At 39.1% G+C, this 19685-nt stretch overlaps 1 protein-coding gene across 1 annotated transcript in view; it reads left to right on the top strand.

Moving 5' to 3' along the window:
* The window catches only part of psmb7 (proteasome 20S subunit beta 7), a 50483-nt gene that overhangs the window by 11257 nt on the left and 19541 nt on the right, over positions 1-19685 (top strand). The window contains exons 5-6 of the mRNA XM_052036942.1: positions 1552-1667; positions 19429-19487. Of these exons, the coding sequence (XP_051892902.1) occupies positions 1552-1667; positions 19429-19487 (175 nt within the window). The remainder of the gene's footprint in view (positions 1-1551; positions 1668-19428; positions 19488-19685) is intronic.

Here is a 19685-nt window from a genome sequence, read left to right as displayed (position 1 = left end):
TATTAGAGGTGGACCGGAGACACCTATAGGCCAGACAGCAGTGAGTCAGCATGTTAGTGGTGGACAGGAGTCTCCCATAGACCAGACTATTAGGCTTTTCCTGGAAATACTTCAGTATTTATGGGATTCTGAATTTTAAAGTCACTTTTAGGAAGAGTGGTACTTCCAGAACTTTAAAAACTCAATTGAATGGGTTTGCACTTGCTGCCTCTGAATTTAGTTTGGGTCTCAGAATTACTATTTCAGTAACAATAAGCAGACTAACCCACAATCCTAAAACAGATTTGGCTTGACTTCCCTTATCAGACAAAACATATGATTTATTTAATCAGCCCTGCTGTGTTCAAGGAACCCTGCCACCAGTTTAATGATCAATTTTGTTTTATCTCTCTACCTGGCAGATTAAGCTCTCTGTAATTAATTTATTGCTGCAGATCTGTCTGACTTGCCTAAACTTTCATCCTCATCTATTCACTATTGACTAAAGTATAAAGTGTTTGCTTACTGATTCTTAGACCCAGCATGTTGTTGGTTAAAACTAATAACTCAAATGCTGTCTTTAATTGAAAGCATAACTACTGTAAACTTTTGTGTCATGCTAGTTTTTTTAATTTCCTTCTCTGCTGAAAAGTGTGTCTTGCTCTTGATCTATAACAACTGAGATGGTCACTCATTTGTTTAGTGTCAGGAACAGTCTAATCTCTTAAAAGTTTTGTTAAGGTGCTTAAAGGAAATGAATTATCCAGTAATAAATTGAGCTAGATGACAGCAAAATAGGAGCTTAGTGCTTCAGACATGTGTACAGTCATATATATGTTGATTAGAATAGCTTTGAATTAGGAGCAGAAAATGCTTGAAACGCTCCTTATATAGCAGTGTCAACTGAAAGAGAAAACTTGTAAGTATTTCTGAGCATTAACTTTTTCCACAGATGTTAATTCACCTACTGCTCCCACCATTTTTTGCTTTTTCTAAGTTACTATCATATGCAAAATTTTGTTTTTTCAATTAATGGATTACAATTCCTAAATTTTGGTGATTGTTAGTTGTGTCTAACTTCTGGTTTGTTGTTAGATGAGGCACAATATAAATTGGATTAATAAATTTAATTGTACCACAGGAAATCAAAATGTCTTTGGTAATTTCGCTAGTTGAGAGCCCACTGCACTGCCTGCATTTGAATCAAATAAATACTGAGATGAATTTGTACATTTGCATCATTTTTTGTATTGTTATTGTGGTGAGGAATGACGTAGTTAAAGAATCTTTCTGATTTTGGAGTTCCTGACCTTGAGTGAGACAGCAAGCAAAGGTAGGATGCTAACTCTGGGTGAGAGAGAGCACCCATTGGTACTTTGACAGTGAGGCATTTGTGAATGTTGGTGAATAAATATTTACGGTTTTTATTCTTCAACATTTGTATGTAATCATAACAAATAAATATTGTCGTTCACATTTTTTAAGGCCTGTTTATGCTTGAAATACTTTCAGATCCTTTAAACATGCACCTCTACTAGCAAATAAATAACCTATTCCTCTTTCCTGAACTAGATACCAAGGATACATTGGTGCAGCACTAGTACTTGGTGGAGTAGACTGTACTGGCCCCCATCTTTACAGCATTTATCCACATGGATCAACTGATACATTGCCATATGTAACTATGGGTGAGTTTTTCTTTGTTTGCTGAACATTCTTTGCTTGAGGAAGTAAACAGGGAGCAGACATTATTTTGCGCTGGGGCATTGCCATCTTACACACACTAATTGAGTTTTCCACTGCAATAGCGCTAAATTTGAGTTGGTATCGGTCATTTATTGGTAAAATATTTGAAAAGAAAACTGACTTATGGGGATAGAGAAGAGGAGAAGCCAGGACATACACAATGGAATAAATGGCATTCTCCTATGCAACAGATCTTATAAATGGGTTCTGGATTTGTGAGCCTGACTAAAATGGAAGATTGTCACTTGTAAGTGTGGAGGTGGTTTAAAAATAAAATTTACACTTGTGAATTGCTTTCACTTTGACATTGTTCCTTCTCCAACTTATTCAGCTATTTGCCCAATTATAATTTTTGATTGCATTAATATCTGTTCCTTGCATTGCCGTCCGCTGTTTGTGTTCTGTTATATGTCCCCTCATCTCTGTTAAAGCACTTTAGTTTGTGATGTACCTTCTCCCCTCGGCACACTCTAAAGCCTTCAAGATGTTGGGTAGTGGTATCCTCTACTGCCATCTTTCCTCTGCTTCACAGATGCGCTGTTATGGTTGCACTGCTCATCACCAGTGGTTTTAACATCATTCTAATGTATTTGACCCAATATTCCACCAGTGAATCCTTTCTATTTTTCATATATTTTCCCTTGATTGCATAGTAATTGCTGTGCTGATTGGATCAAAATCACAAGATCACAAGACAAGGGAGCAGAAGTAGGCCATTCGGCCCATCAAGTCTGCTCCAAAGAAAAGGGAGAAAAAAGAAAAAGAATGAGAAATGGGTGGGGGGAGGCAGGGGAGCAATGAGAAAAAAAAACTATTCTAACCCCAATTTCCAGCCTTATCCCCATATCCCTTGATACCTTGACTAATTAGATATCTATCTATCTCCTTAAAAGCCACCAGTGATCTAGCCTCCACTGCTGTATGTGACAAGGAATTCCATAAATTCACTATTCTCTGGCTAAAGAAATTTCTCCTCATCTCTGTTTTAAACCTGTACCCTCTAATTCTAAGATTGTGCCCTCTAGTCCTGGTCCTGGACTCACCCACCAAGGGAAACAGCTTGGCCACATCTAATCTGTCCAGTCCTTTCAACATTTTAAATGTTTTTATGAGGTCCCCTCTCATTCTTCTGTACTCCAATGAGTACAGTTGAAGAGCCGACAAATGCTCATTGTATTTAAGCCCTTTCATTCCAGGAATCATCCTCGTAAATCTGGTGGCTTCCAGTCAGCAAAGCCATCTGGTTTCACTGAGACGAATCCAAGCATCTCCCTAATAAAATCAGAATGTGCTGGCGATACTGCTGAAACAGTTCCGATGGAAGGCAATTGCCATGAAATGTTTATGGACTCAGTGAAAGTCCCTTTAAGATAGAGAGTGTGTGTGTATGTGTGTATGGGGCGTGCTTACGTCAATAGAAGATAAAGGACGTAATGACGTTGTTGAAGAGGTCAGAAGAAGAAGAAAGAGAGAGAGAGAAGGGAGAGAGACACCAGCCTGCTTGTTTTCTCTATCGATGGATGAGAAACAATAACTGTGTTTGCCACTGAAATCCATGTATGGAAGTTGGAAGTAATCCGGTGGAGTTCACTTTTTTCCACATTCATTCGATATGGGTGTTGTTTGATTGGTTTTGCATCCCCAACATCAACATCATGGGTAATTACCGATGTTCTGCGTTCCTGAATGGTTCTTAAAGTTCAGTTCCGCAAGCCATAAGGTGAAACATGAGCAAGGGCTTCTTCAACAACCACCGTTGTCTGAAGATAAGATGTAGATGTAGAAAAACATAGAGAGAGTACATACGAAATCCAAATGTTCCATGATGGAACCCAAACGACACTTCAGTGTTTACTCGGTAGTGACTTCCTCACCCCGAAAAGCATCCGAACCGTGGTCGTCCACACACAAATACCTGTTTCCTTCTACAGGTCAGCAACAAAGTGAACTCCACCGGATTACTTCCAACTTCCATACATGGATTTCAGTGGCAAACACAGTTATTGTTTCTCATCCATCGATAGAGAAAACAAGCAGGCTGGTGTCTCTCTCCCTTCTCTCTCTCTCTTTCTTCTTCTTCTGACCTCTTCAACAACGTCATTACGTCCTTTATCTTCTATTGACGTAAGCACGCCCCATACACACATACACACACACTCTCTATCTTAAAGGGACTTTCACTGAGTCCATAACATTTCTCTACAGATGCTGCCTGACCTGCTGAGTATCTCCAGCATTTTCTGTTTTTATTTCAGATTTCAAACGCCTGCAGTTTTTTGAATATTTTAGAATATCATCCTTGACGGCTTGGTCAAGTGATTTGAACTGAACCTCTACCTCTACCCTCTGTATCTTTCCTACCTCACCAATTGCTCCGCGTCATTAACTTGCCGTTCATGGCATTTTGGCTGCTTTTTTCTCTCTGCATTACAGCCTTAATCGTGCTTTATAAAGGTCCCGTTGGCTGTGAATCGATTTTGGCTGCTTTTTTTCTCTCTGCATTGCAACCTTAATTGTGCTTTATAAAGGTCCCGTTGGCTGTGAATCAATTTCAGACACTGATTTTGTGAATCCTATATACTGTAAGCCCATGTTTTTACTTTCCATCTGCAATTAATGTGTTCAAAACCCTGGATCCTACAACCATCACCTCTGCTTGCTCTCCATCCCCCAGTGTTAATTTCAGAGCCCTTCTGTGAACTCCCTCTAAAACTGAGATGAGGAGGAATTTCTTCAGCCAGAGGGTGGTGAATCTGTGGAATTCGTTGCCACAGAGGGCTGTGAAGGCCAAGTCATTGGTGTATTTAAGGCAGAGATTGATAGGTTCTTGTCGGTAAGGAGGTTAAGGGTTATGGGGAGAAGGCAGGAGAATGGGCTGTAAAAAAAACATTCAGACATGATTAAATGGTGGAGCAGATTGGATGGGCTGAATGGCCTAATTCTGCTCCTATATCTTATGGTCTTCTATAGCCTCATGGTATCCCTCGCACCTCTCCTTACCATAACAAGTTTCTTACGCCCTTTCATACAGCTGAATCCTGGTATTTTTCTTCTACATCTTTCTACCTCCCATTTCCTCCTGACTTCAACCATATCTGATTCCTGATGTGTGTCTCTCTGCTCCACCTATTCCCAGACTCTTTCCTCCCCAGCCATCGCTTTTGGAATGCATCTTGGAATTTATTGTTATATTATAGGTATTGTTTAAGTTGTACTATTGCTAATTATCTTAATTGTCTGTGGCTCCACTGTCGAGTTTGATCTCCCAGTGTATTGTGGCAGTTACCTGTCACTAATTCGTATAATGTGCTTGTAATGTTTTCAGTTGTGAGATTTAGTATCTCTTTTGCAAAAAATATTCTTTTAAAAAGTTGCAATTACTTTAGTATTTACAGTGTGTAAATGTAATACAAAGTGCTACTGTGTGCCAAGCAATACATCAGCATGGCCATCGAAGTAAATAGACATGTATTGTTGGTAGCTGTAGTAATTTATTGTACTAAATTGCATAATTTAGTCTGGCCAGAACGTTATGCCTTTGAACCAGGGAGCTACATATTAATGTGAAACAGTAGCAGAGGTCTGCAGAAAATCTAACCAACATCGGCTTCTCCTGTTTGACTTGCACCATCCACTGGATGATCAGACAGCTGCTGTATGCCTGTACAGTCTGCTTCTTCACAAAACTGCATCCTGCAAATGCAAGAACAAACTCTTTTAACAGCGCACATAAATTTGTAGTGTAGCGCATTTGGTGTTTTTAATATTGAAGGAAGTTGAGGCTTATGTAGCATGATTTATTTATATGCTCCACTGTTGTGTATTTTACAGTCCCCTAATGGTTGCCTACAACCATTGCTTATGAAAATGTACAAATTCTAACTGCATATCCCCAGTCTATGTTCCTTTACATAAATAAAACAGTATAAGCAGCAGGGTAGTACAAGCTGGAATAAATTATTTCTGCTTTGCTAAGCGTGCGATTTGCATTTTTGAAGTGCATCTCAGACAGCGGCAAAACGCTTTGTAAGCCAGTAGATGGTGTCATTGCATTAAAATTGAACCCAAACCTGGTCTGTCAAGAGGCTCCCTCAAAATCTGAAGCATGTAATTGTTTTGGAATTTGCATGTACAACGTATTGATGTGCAGTTTGCGATACAGAGATTTTACTTGCTTCTTGGGGTGCATTGTTTTTTCAAGTTTTAAGGCACTTTCATTTAAGATGCATACACAGAAAATCGTGCAAGTGTGCTGCACAGTGCACTTTAAATAGGTCAGAGATGATCATTGAAAATGCTGTAAACTGTTCTGCTCAGTCTTTTGTTGACTGACCCGCTCTTTTTTAAAATCCAGTTTATTTGGTCTTCAAGTGGGCTAGGCTCATGTTGGGCAGAAAGGGAGTAAAGAGGGAGTTATCTTGATATTTTTCTGAAAAGATTGTAAATTCTTAAACAGCTTCATTTCTTGTGCCCAGTGTATAACATTACTTGTGAACCAATTGCCTTTTGATCCTTTCATTGTCAGTCTCATGAGAGCTTCTGTAAAAAGAAAACTGTCAAACAGTACCATGGTTCCTTTCGTACCCGTGGGGTTGTTTTCTGAATTGTATTTTTGTCTCATCCAAAATATTCAATGCAGCCAAGTCCAGCTTTAGCATGGGTAACTGCAGCGAAAGGTAATGGTTAATCACTCATGAAAAATTATTCTCCTTCCCCCATCTTGCCCTCAGAAAGGGTGTCCAGTAATCTGGTGATTTGGAGAGTGGATGTGGGATACAGATGTCGCTGCTATTTTAATCTGCTATATCACGTACAGAATGGAGATTTGTACAGTATTCACAGGCGTAATGAAAGATAAATGTGCTAAAGCTTTTAAAATGGAATTGTGGAGTTACTAATGAAACACAAAAAAAAACTTGTTTTTAAAATTCTCCAAGAAATGTCTTGAGAAATGCATTTTATCTCCCGTTCACACTGAGATTCATCTATTTCTTTATTGTATTTGTTTTTGATCATTAAGATCTCAGCTTTTTCTTATTACTTCGGATTCTTGCTGCTGATTAGTTGAATAATTGCTAACAGTTTCCATCCACTTTTAATAATTGACACAACTTGTATCACCCAAATGTAAGTTTGATTGGCTTGGCCTGAAGAGATACCTGGCTTATATATTTATTCAGAACTTTGCTTCCAGGCAGCATGTTTTAAATTTATGGAATGCATAGGTAACACTCCTTGCATTCCAATCCATTATTCAGTTCAGTGTCCAGGAGATCAATGAACTTGGTTTGGCAGTACTTTGCAGTTATGGGACATGTTGTATGAAGCCAAAGTAGATGTTGGAGCTGATTTTTTGGTATTGCAAACCACTGTTTGCTGGAGTCAGCTGGAACCCAGCATGAATTATACATTACTTCCCATGACACCAATACCTTTGTCAATACTATGCAGAAATGCTCATTGTGGAATTGCACTGGTAAGTTTGCATGGATTGTATACAGTAGATACATTTACGCACTGTTAGCCATGGCAAGGGTTGTACTCTGGAATGCGGCAGAAAATGTTCACGTCACAACTTAGAGATTGAAACTGTCATCATTTTGCCTATCTTCTGGATGAAAAACAGGAGCACAGGTGACCAGTTCACTTGCTGCTATAAAGCTGCCCGAGAGTAACTGGATGCCCTATTGCTTCTTGAGTCAGCAGGTGACAGATGACATGAGAGACAGCAGCACATCTCTTTACTGAGGCAGTGCTGCACTGTAGAGATTGTCCTCTTTTGTATGAGACGTAAACTGAGAGCCTTTGGCATGCAAGACACAAGTATACCTTCTTGTAGTTAGATAATTTCCGGGCATCATGAACAGCCACCCAACACAGTGCATTAGAGCCGTTGCTCTGCTGTGGGGACCCTCGGGGAGATTGAGTTGCATGAACACAGCAGGGTTGAGCATGTTCTGGCTCAGGTTTACTTCACGTGGATTCAGCATGGCTGCTGCTGGAATGGTGAGTTTTCATTGTTTCATTAATTCATTTTTTCCTCCCATCTTCCATGGTCTTCCTTGTTGCTGCTGCTGGCCACAGTTGACTCATCTTGGAAAATGATGCTGGTACATTTCTGTCCTTGTGCCTTGTGAAATGTTAGTAATTGAATGCGTCACAGTAGCATAGCTTCTGGAGCTGCTACCTCCCAGATCCAGCAACATGGGTTCGGTCCTGACCTCCAGTGCTGTCTGTGTGGAGTTTGCACGTTCCCTCTCTGACTGTGTGGGTTTTCTCCCAAGTGCTCTCATTTCCTCCCTCAACCTCCTTGGGTTGACCTAAGGGTCTGTTTCCGTGCTGTAAGACTCATACTTAGTAATTGTCCCATTGTCAACCAATTAGACATTTGTTTATTTCAAATTCACGATTTGCTTTTTTTTAAATGTTTGTGTTCCTGCAAGATCTGTCACTTAAAAGTAATAATATCTTGTACAATTGGTGCTCAAGTCTTCGAAACTGAGTCTTTTTGTTGTTTGCAAGTGGTTTGGTGGAAAGGGTTAGGGTTAGGGAGGAGTTCTTGCTTGTATGTAAAGCAGACCTTCACCAAAGCCTATCCCAGGAACTATAGCTCTTCAGTTTAAGTCACTGCCAGTTTTTTTCAAACTCCGATTTGTTACATTGACAGTGATGCTGGACCTATGGGTCTGTGCAAAAAGCTGGAGAATTATACGGGCAGAAAAGCCAATTTTTCAGAGCTTAGAAAACAATAATGACTGATCCCAGTACTTCATTATGAGTTTTTTCCTCCAACTTGTGATTGCAGGAGGATTAAAGTACCCATATGTACTATTCTGGCAATATATCCAGTTCACTTAATTTAAAATCGTGGTACCTCCTAAAGTTTACACTCTTAAATATTGAGAATAGATTTACAGTAAACTGTGTCCATTTTCCTGTGTTAGAGAATAGGGAACAATGTCAATATTGCTTATTATTTAACCCATTTTCATTATAAAGTTTTACGGAAATCAATTCCCTATTTGTCGAGATAGTTACTCTTGAAAATTTCAGTAAAATCATGCTTTTGAGATATTGGTGTTCTTCAAATGAATTGAAAACTTATTTTGTGGGGTTAGAGGAAATCATTCTTTTACCTTTTTTTGTTACTGGGTGTAGAGCTGATTTCTATCATTGTGATTTTTTTTGGAGAAGGTGGTGATTAGGTTGAATTAGTATTGGAGAGAAAGGACAATTAATCAGTGAATCCAATAATGACTTTAAAAATTTACATGCATATTTCCAGCTCCTTTCCACTGACATGTTTAACTTTCTTCAGTTTCAGTTGAATATTTTTAGTGAAATCCCAGTATTAATTCTTTAATCTGTATTGAGTGGCTGATGCAGCAAACAAAAGTGTAGCTTTATAGGAGGATTAAATGTACAATTTAGAATAATTTAACAAAATCGCTCTTAAAAAGATCTCTATGTACTTCCCTCCATAACTTCTACAAACCTCTGCTTTAGATAAACTACACCATGTAACGCATTTCACCTGGCGCTCTCCTTACTGACACTGACTTATAAGAAAATAAGCACCTCTTTGAACAAGCTTTTGTCATTACTTCTCATTCTTCCTTTGGCTTAGTGTCCAATTTCCTTACTTCTGCACCAGTTTCCAACATTAAAAGAATCAATGTTAATGCATTTCTTGACCATCTGACCAGAATATATCTAGTAATGTGCATTAATCAAGTATTTCTAATTATACTATGATCGTCCTTGCCTTGATCCTAAGTTTGCTACTGCTGCATAGATATCTTATTGTCCAAAAAACATTCATTGAAAGTATATAATTCTGCAATTTAATAGAGGGAGCTGTAATCTTGTGCCTTATTAAAAATGTACACTGGCAAAAAAGAGCTATTTTGTAATATAAAATAATTTTGTTTGTTTTCTCACCCCTATAAAGTTGGGATTGACGAATACATAACAATGAATGGCTGTCTTCAAAATGTGATCCCAAGGCTTTATAACATTGGGGGAAAGAACAACTTCATTTGGAAAGTTATTTAGTCAGCCCTCTCAGTTTATTCCAAATTGTCAGTGAATTGTAAACTCTAATTTCAATGCAGTATAGAAGTAATTACTGGAATCTTCAGGTTGGTGTTATCTCCATCTTTTATGTTTGGAAGGTCGTGTGTGTGTGTGTGTGTGTGTGTGTGTGTGTGTGTGTGTGTGTGTGTTACTTCTCAAGAATGAAGACCATTCAATTCCCTCAGTTCTGGTAGATGGGTATTTAAAAGCATTTTAGAATTTCTTTCCATGTGATGGTCTTAATTGATAATAAAGGAAGTTGGATGTGCATTGATTTTTAATTTTTCCATCTGGATTTACGATGCTAAACATTTTTGTCTTTTTCCTCTTGTTCTATTGGCAGGATTAAATATTGTTTCACTCTAGTTGTTTGCTGCAAAAAATAGCTGCATTAGAAATTGCGACCCAAGCCATTCAAAAGATTAAAAATGCTTTGCTTGCTCGGGACTGAAATCATCAAATTAAACGATTTGTGCTGACAAAAGACAAATTTGGTTTTCAGCAAGCTGTGCAAGATAGTTTGATTGCTTGGCTTGTCCAGGGATGCTCTTGGCAGACACTTGTAATGAAGTGTGGAGCGTTTGCATAAAATTAGAGTGTAGCAGGCGATCAGCAGTTCAGCTATAGGAAGGCAAGAGGAGATCTTCTTCAATCTCTTGTGGATAAACTTACTCCCCTGACACTGAAGTTGTTTCATATTCATAAATCAGCTTTTTGTACATTGGCAATGTCGGCCTGTGGAGCAAGCATTACCACCAAGAGACTAGGCCTCTCAGCCAGGAACCAGGGTGAAAAATGATCACAATTGATGGGGCTGCGGAGTGCACCAAATTTTTACACAGAACAAGCAGCAAATTGAATAACAATGAGTAAGTGTGAATAAGCACTCTGTCATGCCATTCTGACACTGATGAATGAGAAGGTCCTAAATGTTGTACTTTCGCCACTGCGCGGATCCTGTTCTGTGGCAGGCTTCAGAATAAGGAACAGGCTGAAGTGGCAAATGGGGCCTTGGGTACTTAAAATGGACTGCTGTGTAACATAACAGCAGGGTTAGGAGAATGCCACAAAAGGCATTTAGGAAAAATGAGAAATCCTGTTTAAAGGAACTAATTATAATGTTCGTGAAAAGGTGACAGCGTCTCAAACAGTGAGGCTCGTATAACCCCAGGACCTTCTGTTAGTGTTTAAATTTAATGCATGCAGGTATATAGGAAAAGTAGAAATTCTTCAAGTCGTCTTGTAAAGTCTACTTATGACGGTGGCTTGTACATCCTTAAAAAACTAAATGTCTTCTATATTCAAAAAGAAGTGGCACTTAAAGGTCAGGCTTCAGAATGTTGCCTTGCAGTGGAATTTGTGTCAATGATCAGGTGTGTCAGTTTTTACCATTTTAATACAAACATTGTACCACTCTTTACAGTTAATGTATCTTTGCTTTGTCTATCACATTGAAAATCTACTGGGCTGCCATGTTTTACAAAACTAGCCTTGTGTCCATCAATGTTTTGCAATGGAGGAATAAAAGAGCGATATTCCATAATTGCAGATTAACTGTTGATGTAGACAAAGGAAATGCAATATGTTTTTATTCTTTTGCTGTTGCACTTAAAGCAGTACATTCATTGCATTTGGAGCAGTATATTCATTGCGGAATGGTTAGTGGTGAGTTTGTCCTGAGGTTATGCCGATGAGGTTGAAGGGCTGGGTCACTGAATGGAAGACTGGACTGGGAGATATATTAGAGAAAATCCTACCCCATGACATTGCTGCATACCGGCTGATGACGAAGTTGAAAGCTACAGTGCTGCAGGAGTGAAAGCATGTCCCCCCCCCCCCCCCCCCCCCCCCCCGCCCGCCCGCCCGCCCGCCCGCCCAAACCAGGAAGCCTGAAGGGAGGTGAAGGAGAGAAGATGCATCTGGGTTTGGGATTGACAGTAGGCAGTAGTGAAGCAATATTAACATACAATCCATGCAAAGTGAGCAAGATAAGTAGAGGACCCCTCAGAAGAAAAGAGGGAGCTGGGATCAAAGAGTTTAAAAAATGCTTAATTGGATGATCCTTGTAAAGACAAAGGAAAACTGCAGGTGCTGTAAATCTGAAATTAAAAAGAGTAAATGCTGGAAAAACTCACAGGTCAGGCAGTATCAGTGAAAAGAAAAACAGTTTAATGTTTCAGAATTGAGAAAGAGAAAACAAGCTAGTCTAGGAGGCAGAGAAAATGAAAGGCAATATCTGTGATGGGATGAAATTAGGTAGCCATAAAAATATTAGTTAGTGGATGTATATATTTTGAAAGTTTTGCAATATCTTGATTTGCAGTGAAATAAAACCAATCTCATCGTGGAACCTATTTTCTAAAAGTTCCTGTTAAATGGAAGGTGGCTAAAGCAGATGCTTTACCAAATGGTCAAAGTAGCATAACCACTCCCTGAGTACAGCTACAGAAATGTCAGTTTAGGAGTTTTCTTGCCTTGCGAAGTGGGCTGTGAGTAAACCTGTCCACCTTTTTAGTTTAAGGGTACTCTGGGTGGGTTGTTGAACCTATCTAAGGAGAATAAAATAGTTTACTTGCCAGTTTGGAAATAAAATTCCTCTTCAGAGTCGAGTTAACTTGTGGACACCAATTTATTTCTTTCTTTTATCCTTTGAACTTTAATTTGAACAAAGAACAGGACCTCATTGGTGTCTGATTTGGTTGTCCACTGGTAAGATAAAATTCAATGTAATTAGAGCTAGTACTTGTACATAAATGATCATTATTGGAAAATTATTGTGTGTGCACTTAAAATCCAGTTTTAAGGGAAAGTTAGATCCGGTAGTTTGTGTCATATGACCTTGTGTTAATTAGCTGCACCTGGGGGAAAATAGAGATTAAGAATGCAAAAGGTCCTACTGGAGAACTAAAATTCCTTTAAAGAGGGGGTGTATTTTCTGCTTGTTTTTGCCAATTGTATTAACATGTAGAACTGAGATGAACAGTTCTCTAATTTATGTGTAGTAATCTCCAGAGTACTTCTGTCTTGGATTTCAAGGGAGTCAGAAGCTGTTTTTCAACATTAGAATCAATTTTGTACAGAGTTATCTGTAAATATGCTCTAGTTTTAATTCAGAATCTCTTTGCATTTTTCTTTAGAATGTGGATGCATTCTTGCATTTTGAACATAAAGGACTACTGTTCAAACAGTGTCCTCAATTCAACTTATTCTGTATTTTTGTTTTATAATTCGGTATTTAGGGTGTATGACTTGCAAAGAGATTAACTTTCCTGATTTATTCATATTATCTGCATTCAAGCCAATCTCATTTGGGAGCAGGAGGTGAACACCACCAAAATGTTAATTGTTCATTCTTACCTGAGAATAGATGCCCATAAATATCCAAGATGTTTCTTTAAAAAAATACTATTCTCTTTGTGAGGCTCCTTAAGTGTCTACCTCTATAAATTGCAATCAAATTGTAGTTGTAATTACACATGGTGAACTTGTGAAATTCGTGTCTAATTGAACTGAGAAATGAATATTAGTTCATTATAGCAATGAGCGAAGCTTAGAACCTTAAGATATTGAAATTGTCTAATTCTTAGAATGAACAAGTTTAATATTAAAATAAAACTGAATTTCAGAAATGTTGGTATTCAGAACGTCTACAATTTATTCTTTAAGACTTCATGAGCACTGTAGTGGCTCAGCAGTTAGGGCTATTGTCTCACAGATCCAGTCAATCCTGACCTCCAGAATTGTCTATGAGAAGTTTTCCTGTTCTCACTTTGAGCACATGGATTTCCCCGAGATATTCTGGCCCCCTCTCAACCTAAAGATGTGCTGGTTGATGGGTTAATTGGTTCTTGTATATTGTCCCTAGTATAGATGGGGAGTTAGGAGGATCAGGGTGAAGTTGATGGGTATATGAAACAGTAAATTACCAGAAAATAAGTGGGGGAATGGGATTGCTATGGGAATCGGCAGGTTCTTGACAGGCCAAATGCCTATGTCAAAAGGAAAGATGAAAATATGCTGATGGTAGTACAATGTCCTGTGTCACATTGTTGATTGTATTCTGATGTTTAGGAAACTGTTAGGACAGTATTAATATACATATTTTGCATTCACCCTAAATACTTGCAGAGAAATATATATATAGCTGTTTCAGGTTGTACTAAATCGATTGGGTTTGGATGAATCATGCAGAGACAGAGAAATCTGAAAGAATGTCAACCTGTTTAGTGTATTTTTCTTACCATATGGCCGTAGTGGCAACTTATTGATGTGTGGGTTTTGAAGCCAGTGTACCCCATCCAGGGTCAGCTATGGGTAAAGATCAGAGGGGACAGTCTATAATGTGTTTCATTGTTTGACTTCTGTTACCACACATAAATTAAGATATGAGTTTCTATTAATGTAAAAGCTGCCAGTTTCCTTGCCTGGTTCCTTTCCATTTCTAGGCTGTCCATATATTGAGTGGTAGGCCCTAGTCCAGTTACTGTTCCCTTGGAGTATTTTCTGGGTGTCTCAAAAGATCCCACAAAGCAAATGAATATTGCTTGTATAACCTCCATTTCCTGATGTTATCGAATATTAGTCATAACACACCAGTCTCTATACTTGCCGCTGAATGACTTTGAAGAACTTTTTTGCCTACCTGGGTAAGTAGGTATTTGGCTTGTTAACCAAAACTGGCAACGTATCTCTTCTCTCAACATGTCACGGAATTGTAAACATGGAATATTTGGTTCATAAAGGGGTTGAATCCACACTTCTTTGACTTGGGCAAGCGTATGATCAGGTGAGCTAAGCTAAAAACTCTCTGCTTTACTCCTCTAGTGGATATGTACCCAGAAAATGAGGCTGTTTGGATACACACTTTAAATCTCCAATGGGTAGTCATTGCTTATTACGTACCCTTTTGGTTCCCGACAGCTTTAAGCAATATATTTTGTTACAGAAAATTGCTTTACTCTAATCGTTCTGAATTTAGTGATATTTTATCCCAGGGTTCACTGTCAGATTGAATACGACTATTCAGCTCACTGATCAATTTATTTTTTGTAAATTTACTGCTTCTAGGCTTTGTATTTGATCTATAATCAGACTGCTTAAATGTTGCTGATGAGAAAGTCAGTATTTTTTTTCTCCCTACACTATAACTGTCAGGTTGTATTACACCATTACATATTCACTAGAATTGATAAAGTCAGCAGGACATCTCATTCAAAAGCCTTTAATCGCTACCTCTTTTCAATTCAAATCCATTGTGGAGGTCGACCAGTATTCACAAATCACTTTAAATGGGAAACGCTGTTCCTTGTGCAGGCCTGGTAAATGAGAAGTCGTATGCAGAGTTACTTAAAACAGTAATAAATGCCAAAAAGTTATTTTAATTGGATTGAAAAATAGGCACCAAATGCATTTTTCAGCAGAAATAGAAGTTTCTAAACCAGTTAGTAACTATATAGCAGATGGGATGATGTGTTTTAAAGCCCCATGCTTTGCGCGGTATGGCACAAATTGTTAACATTTCTCATTTTCAGAATGATGTTGAATTGCTTTTAATGCCCAATATAGAAACTGTTATATATTTTCCGTTTGGGGTGGGGGCAGCATTGGGGAGATCACACCACATAGTGTTGCAGGCCCATTCCATTGGTGTGCTTTGACCTTTCCAAGTTGGCATAGAATAGGTCTGCTTGCCATTTCTAAATTTTACAATCACTTTTTAAACTAGGGAGATAGTGAATGCTTATGCACCTATGCCAACCCAAGCAGAGCAGGCACAGATTTGTGATTTAACTTGTGAAAATTGCTTTGATCGGTGGAGGTCAGTGAAAGAAACTGTGGTAAGTAGAACAATGTCGTTAACTTTGACCAGAAACTAAACTGGAATGGCCATATACACGGTATGGCTACAAGAGCAAGTCAGAGCCAAGGACCCTTACGGTGAGTAACTCACCTCCTAACTCCACAAAGCCTGACTATCATCTACAAAACTCAAGTCAGGAGAGTGATGGAATACTCTGTGTTGCCTGGATGAGTGCAGCTTCAACAACACTCAAGAAATTCGACATCATGCAGGACACAGCAGCCCGCTTGATGGGCACTCCATCCACAACCATTTACTCACTCCACCACCGACACACTGTAGCATCAATTTGTACCATCTGCAGGATGCACTGCAGTGACTCACGAAGACTCCTCAGACAGCGTCTTCTAAACCCACCAGCTGGACAAGGCAGCAAAAGCACGGGGAACACCAGCACCTGGAAGTTGCCCTCCAAGCCACCCACTTTCCTGACTTGGAAATATATCACCGTTCCTTCACTGTCGCTGGGTCAAAATCCTGGAACTCTCTCCCTAACAGTGTTTAGTTACACCCACACCTCAAGGACTGCAGTGTCTCATGAAGGCAGCTCATCACCACCTTCTCAAGGATACTTAGGGATGGGCAATTAAATAGTGGCTGAACCTGCGAAGCTGACATCCCTTGAGTGAATAATAAAACAATTGTAAAATGGATGGATAAAGCAGGGTGTAACTTGTCTCGTGGGCAGTCTTGGAGCTTGTTACGCTGTATAGTGATGGACATCTCTCAAGGCATTGTTTCTAGTATACGTTCAAGTACTGCATTTTTCTCCCACAATTTGATCCCTCTTTGATTATATATGTTCTATCAGCTTCAGTTTGAAATTAATTCTGTACAATGACATTCCTGTCTTGGGCTTTTTTGTGGGACCCACCTCCACATTGAAAAGGGAAATTCCTGTTTGCTGCTTTGGTGTCTGGTAGAGGCACAGATCATTGAAATTTATGGCAATGTGGCCATTTGGCCCATTAAATTCATGACAACTAACAAAGTACGACCCGGCCTAATTTCACTTCCATCTTCAGTCGGTAACCTTGTAGGTTATAGTACATGAAGTGTTCATCCACTTTCCAAATAGGGTGAGATTTTCTACTCCCACCAACCTTTCGGACAGTTCCAAACCATCAGCACCATTGGGTGCAATAATTTTTTCCACAACTGATCTTTAAAATTTCTTCCTATTACATTAAATCCAACCCCAAGTTATTGATCTATCTGCAAAGGGAAAAGGTTTCTTTCTATCTGCCTAATCAAAGCTGCTCATAAAATTATATACAGGGGCTTCCCAGATTATGGATGACCTGACTTGTGGAAATCTGACTTTATGCAAATTCTCCCATATTTTTAAAGCATTTTTCAAGATAGTGGTAATAACAATAATAAAGTGCTTCCTGGTGTTCATTAGTGACTGGTTACAATATATTTTCCATTGGTTTAATTATTGGTGGGGTTAGGATGAAGATTCGATGAAATGAAAGAATTATACTGTGTATGTAGAGTGATACGATATGGATAGCTATAGAAAATGGACGTTTCTCATTGACAGAGAAATCGGCTAATCGGCTTACGGACAATTCTCAACAGGTCGGGTAGTATCTGTGGAAAGAGAATCAGAGTAACCTCCTGATGAAGGGTCATCATCCAGTTATGAAACAAACTGGAAAGACTGACTATCTGCAATTGTTGAATTCTCTGACGGTTTTAGTGGAGGAGATGCTATTCCTGGAACTTGTATTGGGCTTCATTGGAATAATGTAAGAGGTCAAAGGCAGAAAGGCAAGAGTGGGGATGGAGATTTAAAGTGACAGGCAACTGGAAGTTTGAGGTCATTCCTGCAGACTGAATGGAAGTGTTTGACAGTCAATTTGTGTCTGGTTTCTGATATTCAGTATTCTAGGTTGGAAGAGGTACAAGTAAATTGCTGCTTCTGGGAAGGGTGTTTGAGTTGCTGCATATGGTGAAAGGGCAAACATTGTATGGGATGGCATTGGGAGAAGGGGGGTAGGTGCTGGCGGTGGAGATGGAAGAGTGCACTAGGGTGTCATAGAGGAAGTGGTCCCTTTTACTTTTATGTGGTCCATCTCTGGGACTCTTTTGTGTCATTTCTTGACTTCTCCATCCCCATCACAGGGGGTGCAGTAGCTACCAATATACAGTACAAAACCTAGCTCCCTGTAAGGATTCCATTCTGTTCTCCTGGTTTCTGCTTAGTCATATCAGTTTTGATGACTGCTTTCACCCGACCAACCTTCGTATTCAATAAATTTCTATAATTTCCACCACTTTCAATGTGCTGCCATCACTAGGCACATCTTCTCCTTCCCTCCCCATTGAGATTTGCAAAGGACAGGTTCCTTCCCTGATCTTATGGTTCACTATTGTAACTCTATCAACTCCCCTCCTCATTGACAGCCTCCAGTGTGGAAGATACGGCACCACTTCCCCCTCTGACATCCTGGGATCAAAACACATTTGTACGTCTTCCAGTTTAGTGTACTGCATTCAGTGCTCATGATGTCCTTTCCTCTACATTGAGGAAACTAAATGCAGATTGGGTGACCATTTTAACTGAGCAGAGGTGTTCTGCATCAAGGGTGTCCCTGGCTTGCAGTTCCCTGTCACTTTAATTCTCCATTGCACTCCTACTCTCTTGTGTCTATTGCTTCTTACACTGCTCCAATAAAGACCAGTGTTAGCTTGAGGAACAACATCTCATCTTCCAGCTTTGTACATTGTAGCCCTTGGGCTTTAACATTGAATTCAACAATTTCAGATAACCAGCCTTTCCAGTTATGGACAGCCATCAACCTGAAACATTAACTCTTTCTGTCTCCACAAATAGTGCCTAACATGTTAAGTATTTCTGGTGTTTTCTGTTTTAAATTCAGATTTCTGGCATTGGTGGCGTTTTGCTTCTCTAACATGTGTCTTACAAATCCAGGATTTTTTTTTCTTTCTCTCCTCCTGTTTTCATACATCATCTTCTATTTACATCTCTAGACAGATTGTGATTAACAAGTCTTCACCAGCCTCTCTGAGTTGGCACTGTCACCACTTGTGTCATTCAGTCTTTCTTGGTCTCCATCCTATCACAAATGTTCCCTCCAGCTCTCCCCATTCTCTGCAATTTAAAGGATAATTGATTTCTAAATTTTGCCAGTTCTGGTGTTGGTTGTCACCTCAATTTTGACCTTCTCTCTCCACAGATACAGGTTAACTCGCTGAGTTTTGCAGCTTTATTTTAATACTATTTGCTTGCATTTTTTCTTCAATCCACTCCTAATTTCTGTAATTGGCATAGGTTCTAATAGCTGCTTGCCATAAGATATTCAATACCGTGATGTTTTTTTCCCAAAAGAAAATCCTTCCAACACACTGAATGCTCATCCTATATGCTCCCACTTTCTTGCAGACTTGCATTTATTTGCAAACAGCAACCAACACAACACATCTGTTCCTAAATCTTCTGCAACTGACTAGACAGCAAATGTGGAAGGACCATGACTGATTTGATCTGAAGGTCATTTTCCTCACTAAATTGAAAAAAATGTAGGTAACCACAGGAATTTGTGATTGCTTTATTAGATTGGAAGGGAAGTAAGTTGTGCTGTTGTCAGTTTACATTACATTTAGCAATCTGCTAATGAACTTTAGAAATATCTATGCAATTAACTACATGTAAGTATAATAAAGTGCCAGAATGTTTTCGCATTTATATTGAGTTTTGGAAGTTCCTGACTTTTTTAATGCGTTTAATCTGTACACAGGTTCTGGGTCTTTGGCAGCAATGGCAGTATTTGAAGATCGATACAAACAGGATATGGAGGTAAGAGAGTGTCGATAACAGGGCTGATCTTATTCAAAGTTGATATAAAAGGAAAGAATGTTCGGTGTTGTTTTTTCAGTTCTCCAATTCCTGTTCTCAAAAGCGATCAAAGCACATTGTTTGAAAATGAACCTTTAAATTTCAGTGATAAGAGGCACAGGATCTGGATCTGCTTTTACTATATAGTATGTATTGGGT

This window comes from Pristis pectinata, chromosome 23 (assembly GCF_009764475.1).
Source record: "Pristis pectinata isolate sPriPec2 chromosome 23, sPriPec2.1.pri, whole genome shotgun sequence".
Taxonomy (NCBI): Eukaryota; Metazoa; Chordata; class Chondrichthyes; order Rhinopristiformes; family Pristidae; genus Pristis; species Pristis pectinata.
The sequence above is the reverse complement of the archived record's forward strand: the minus strand, read 5'-3'. Positions and strand labels throughout refer to the sequence as shown.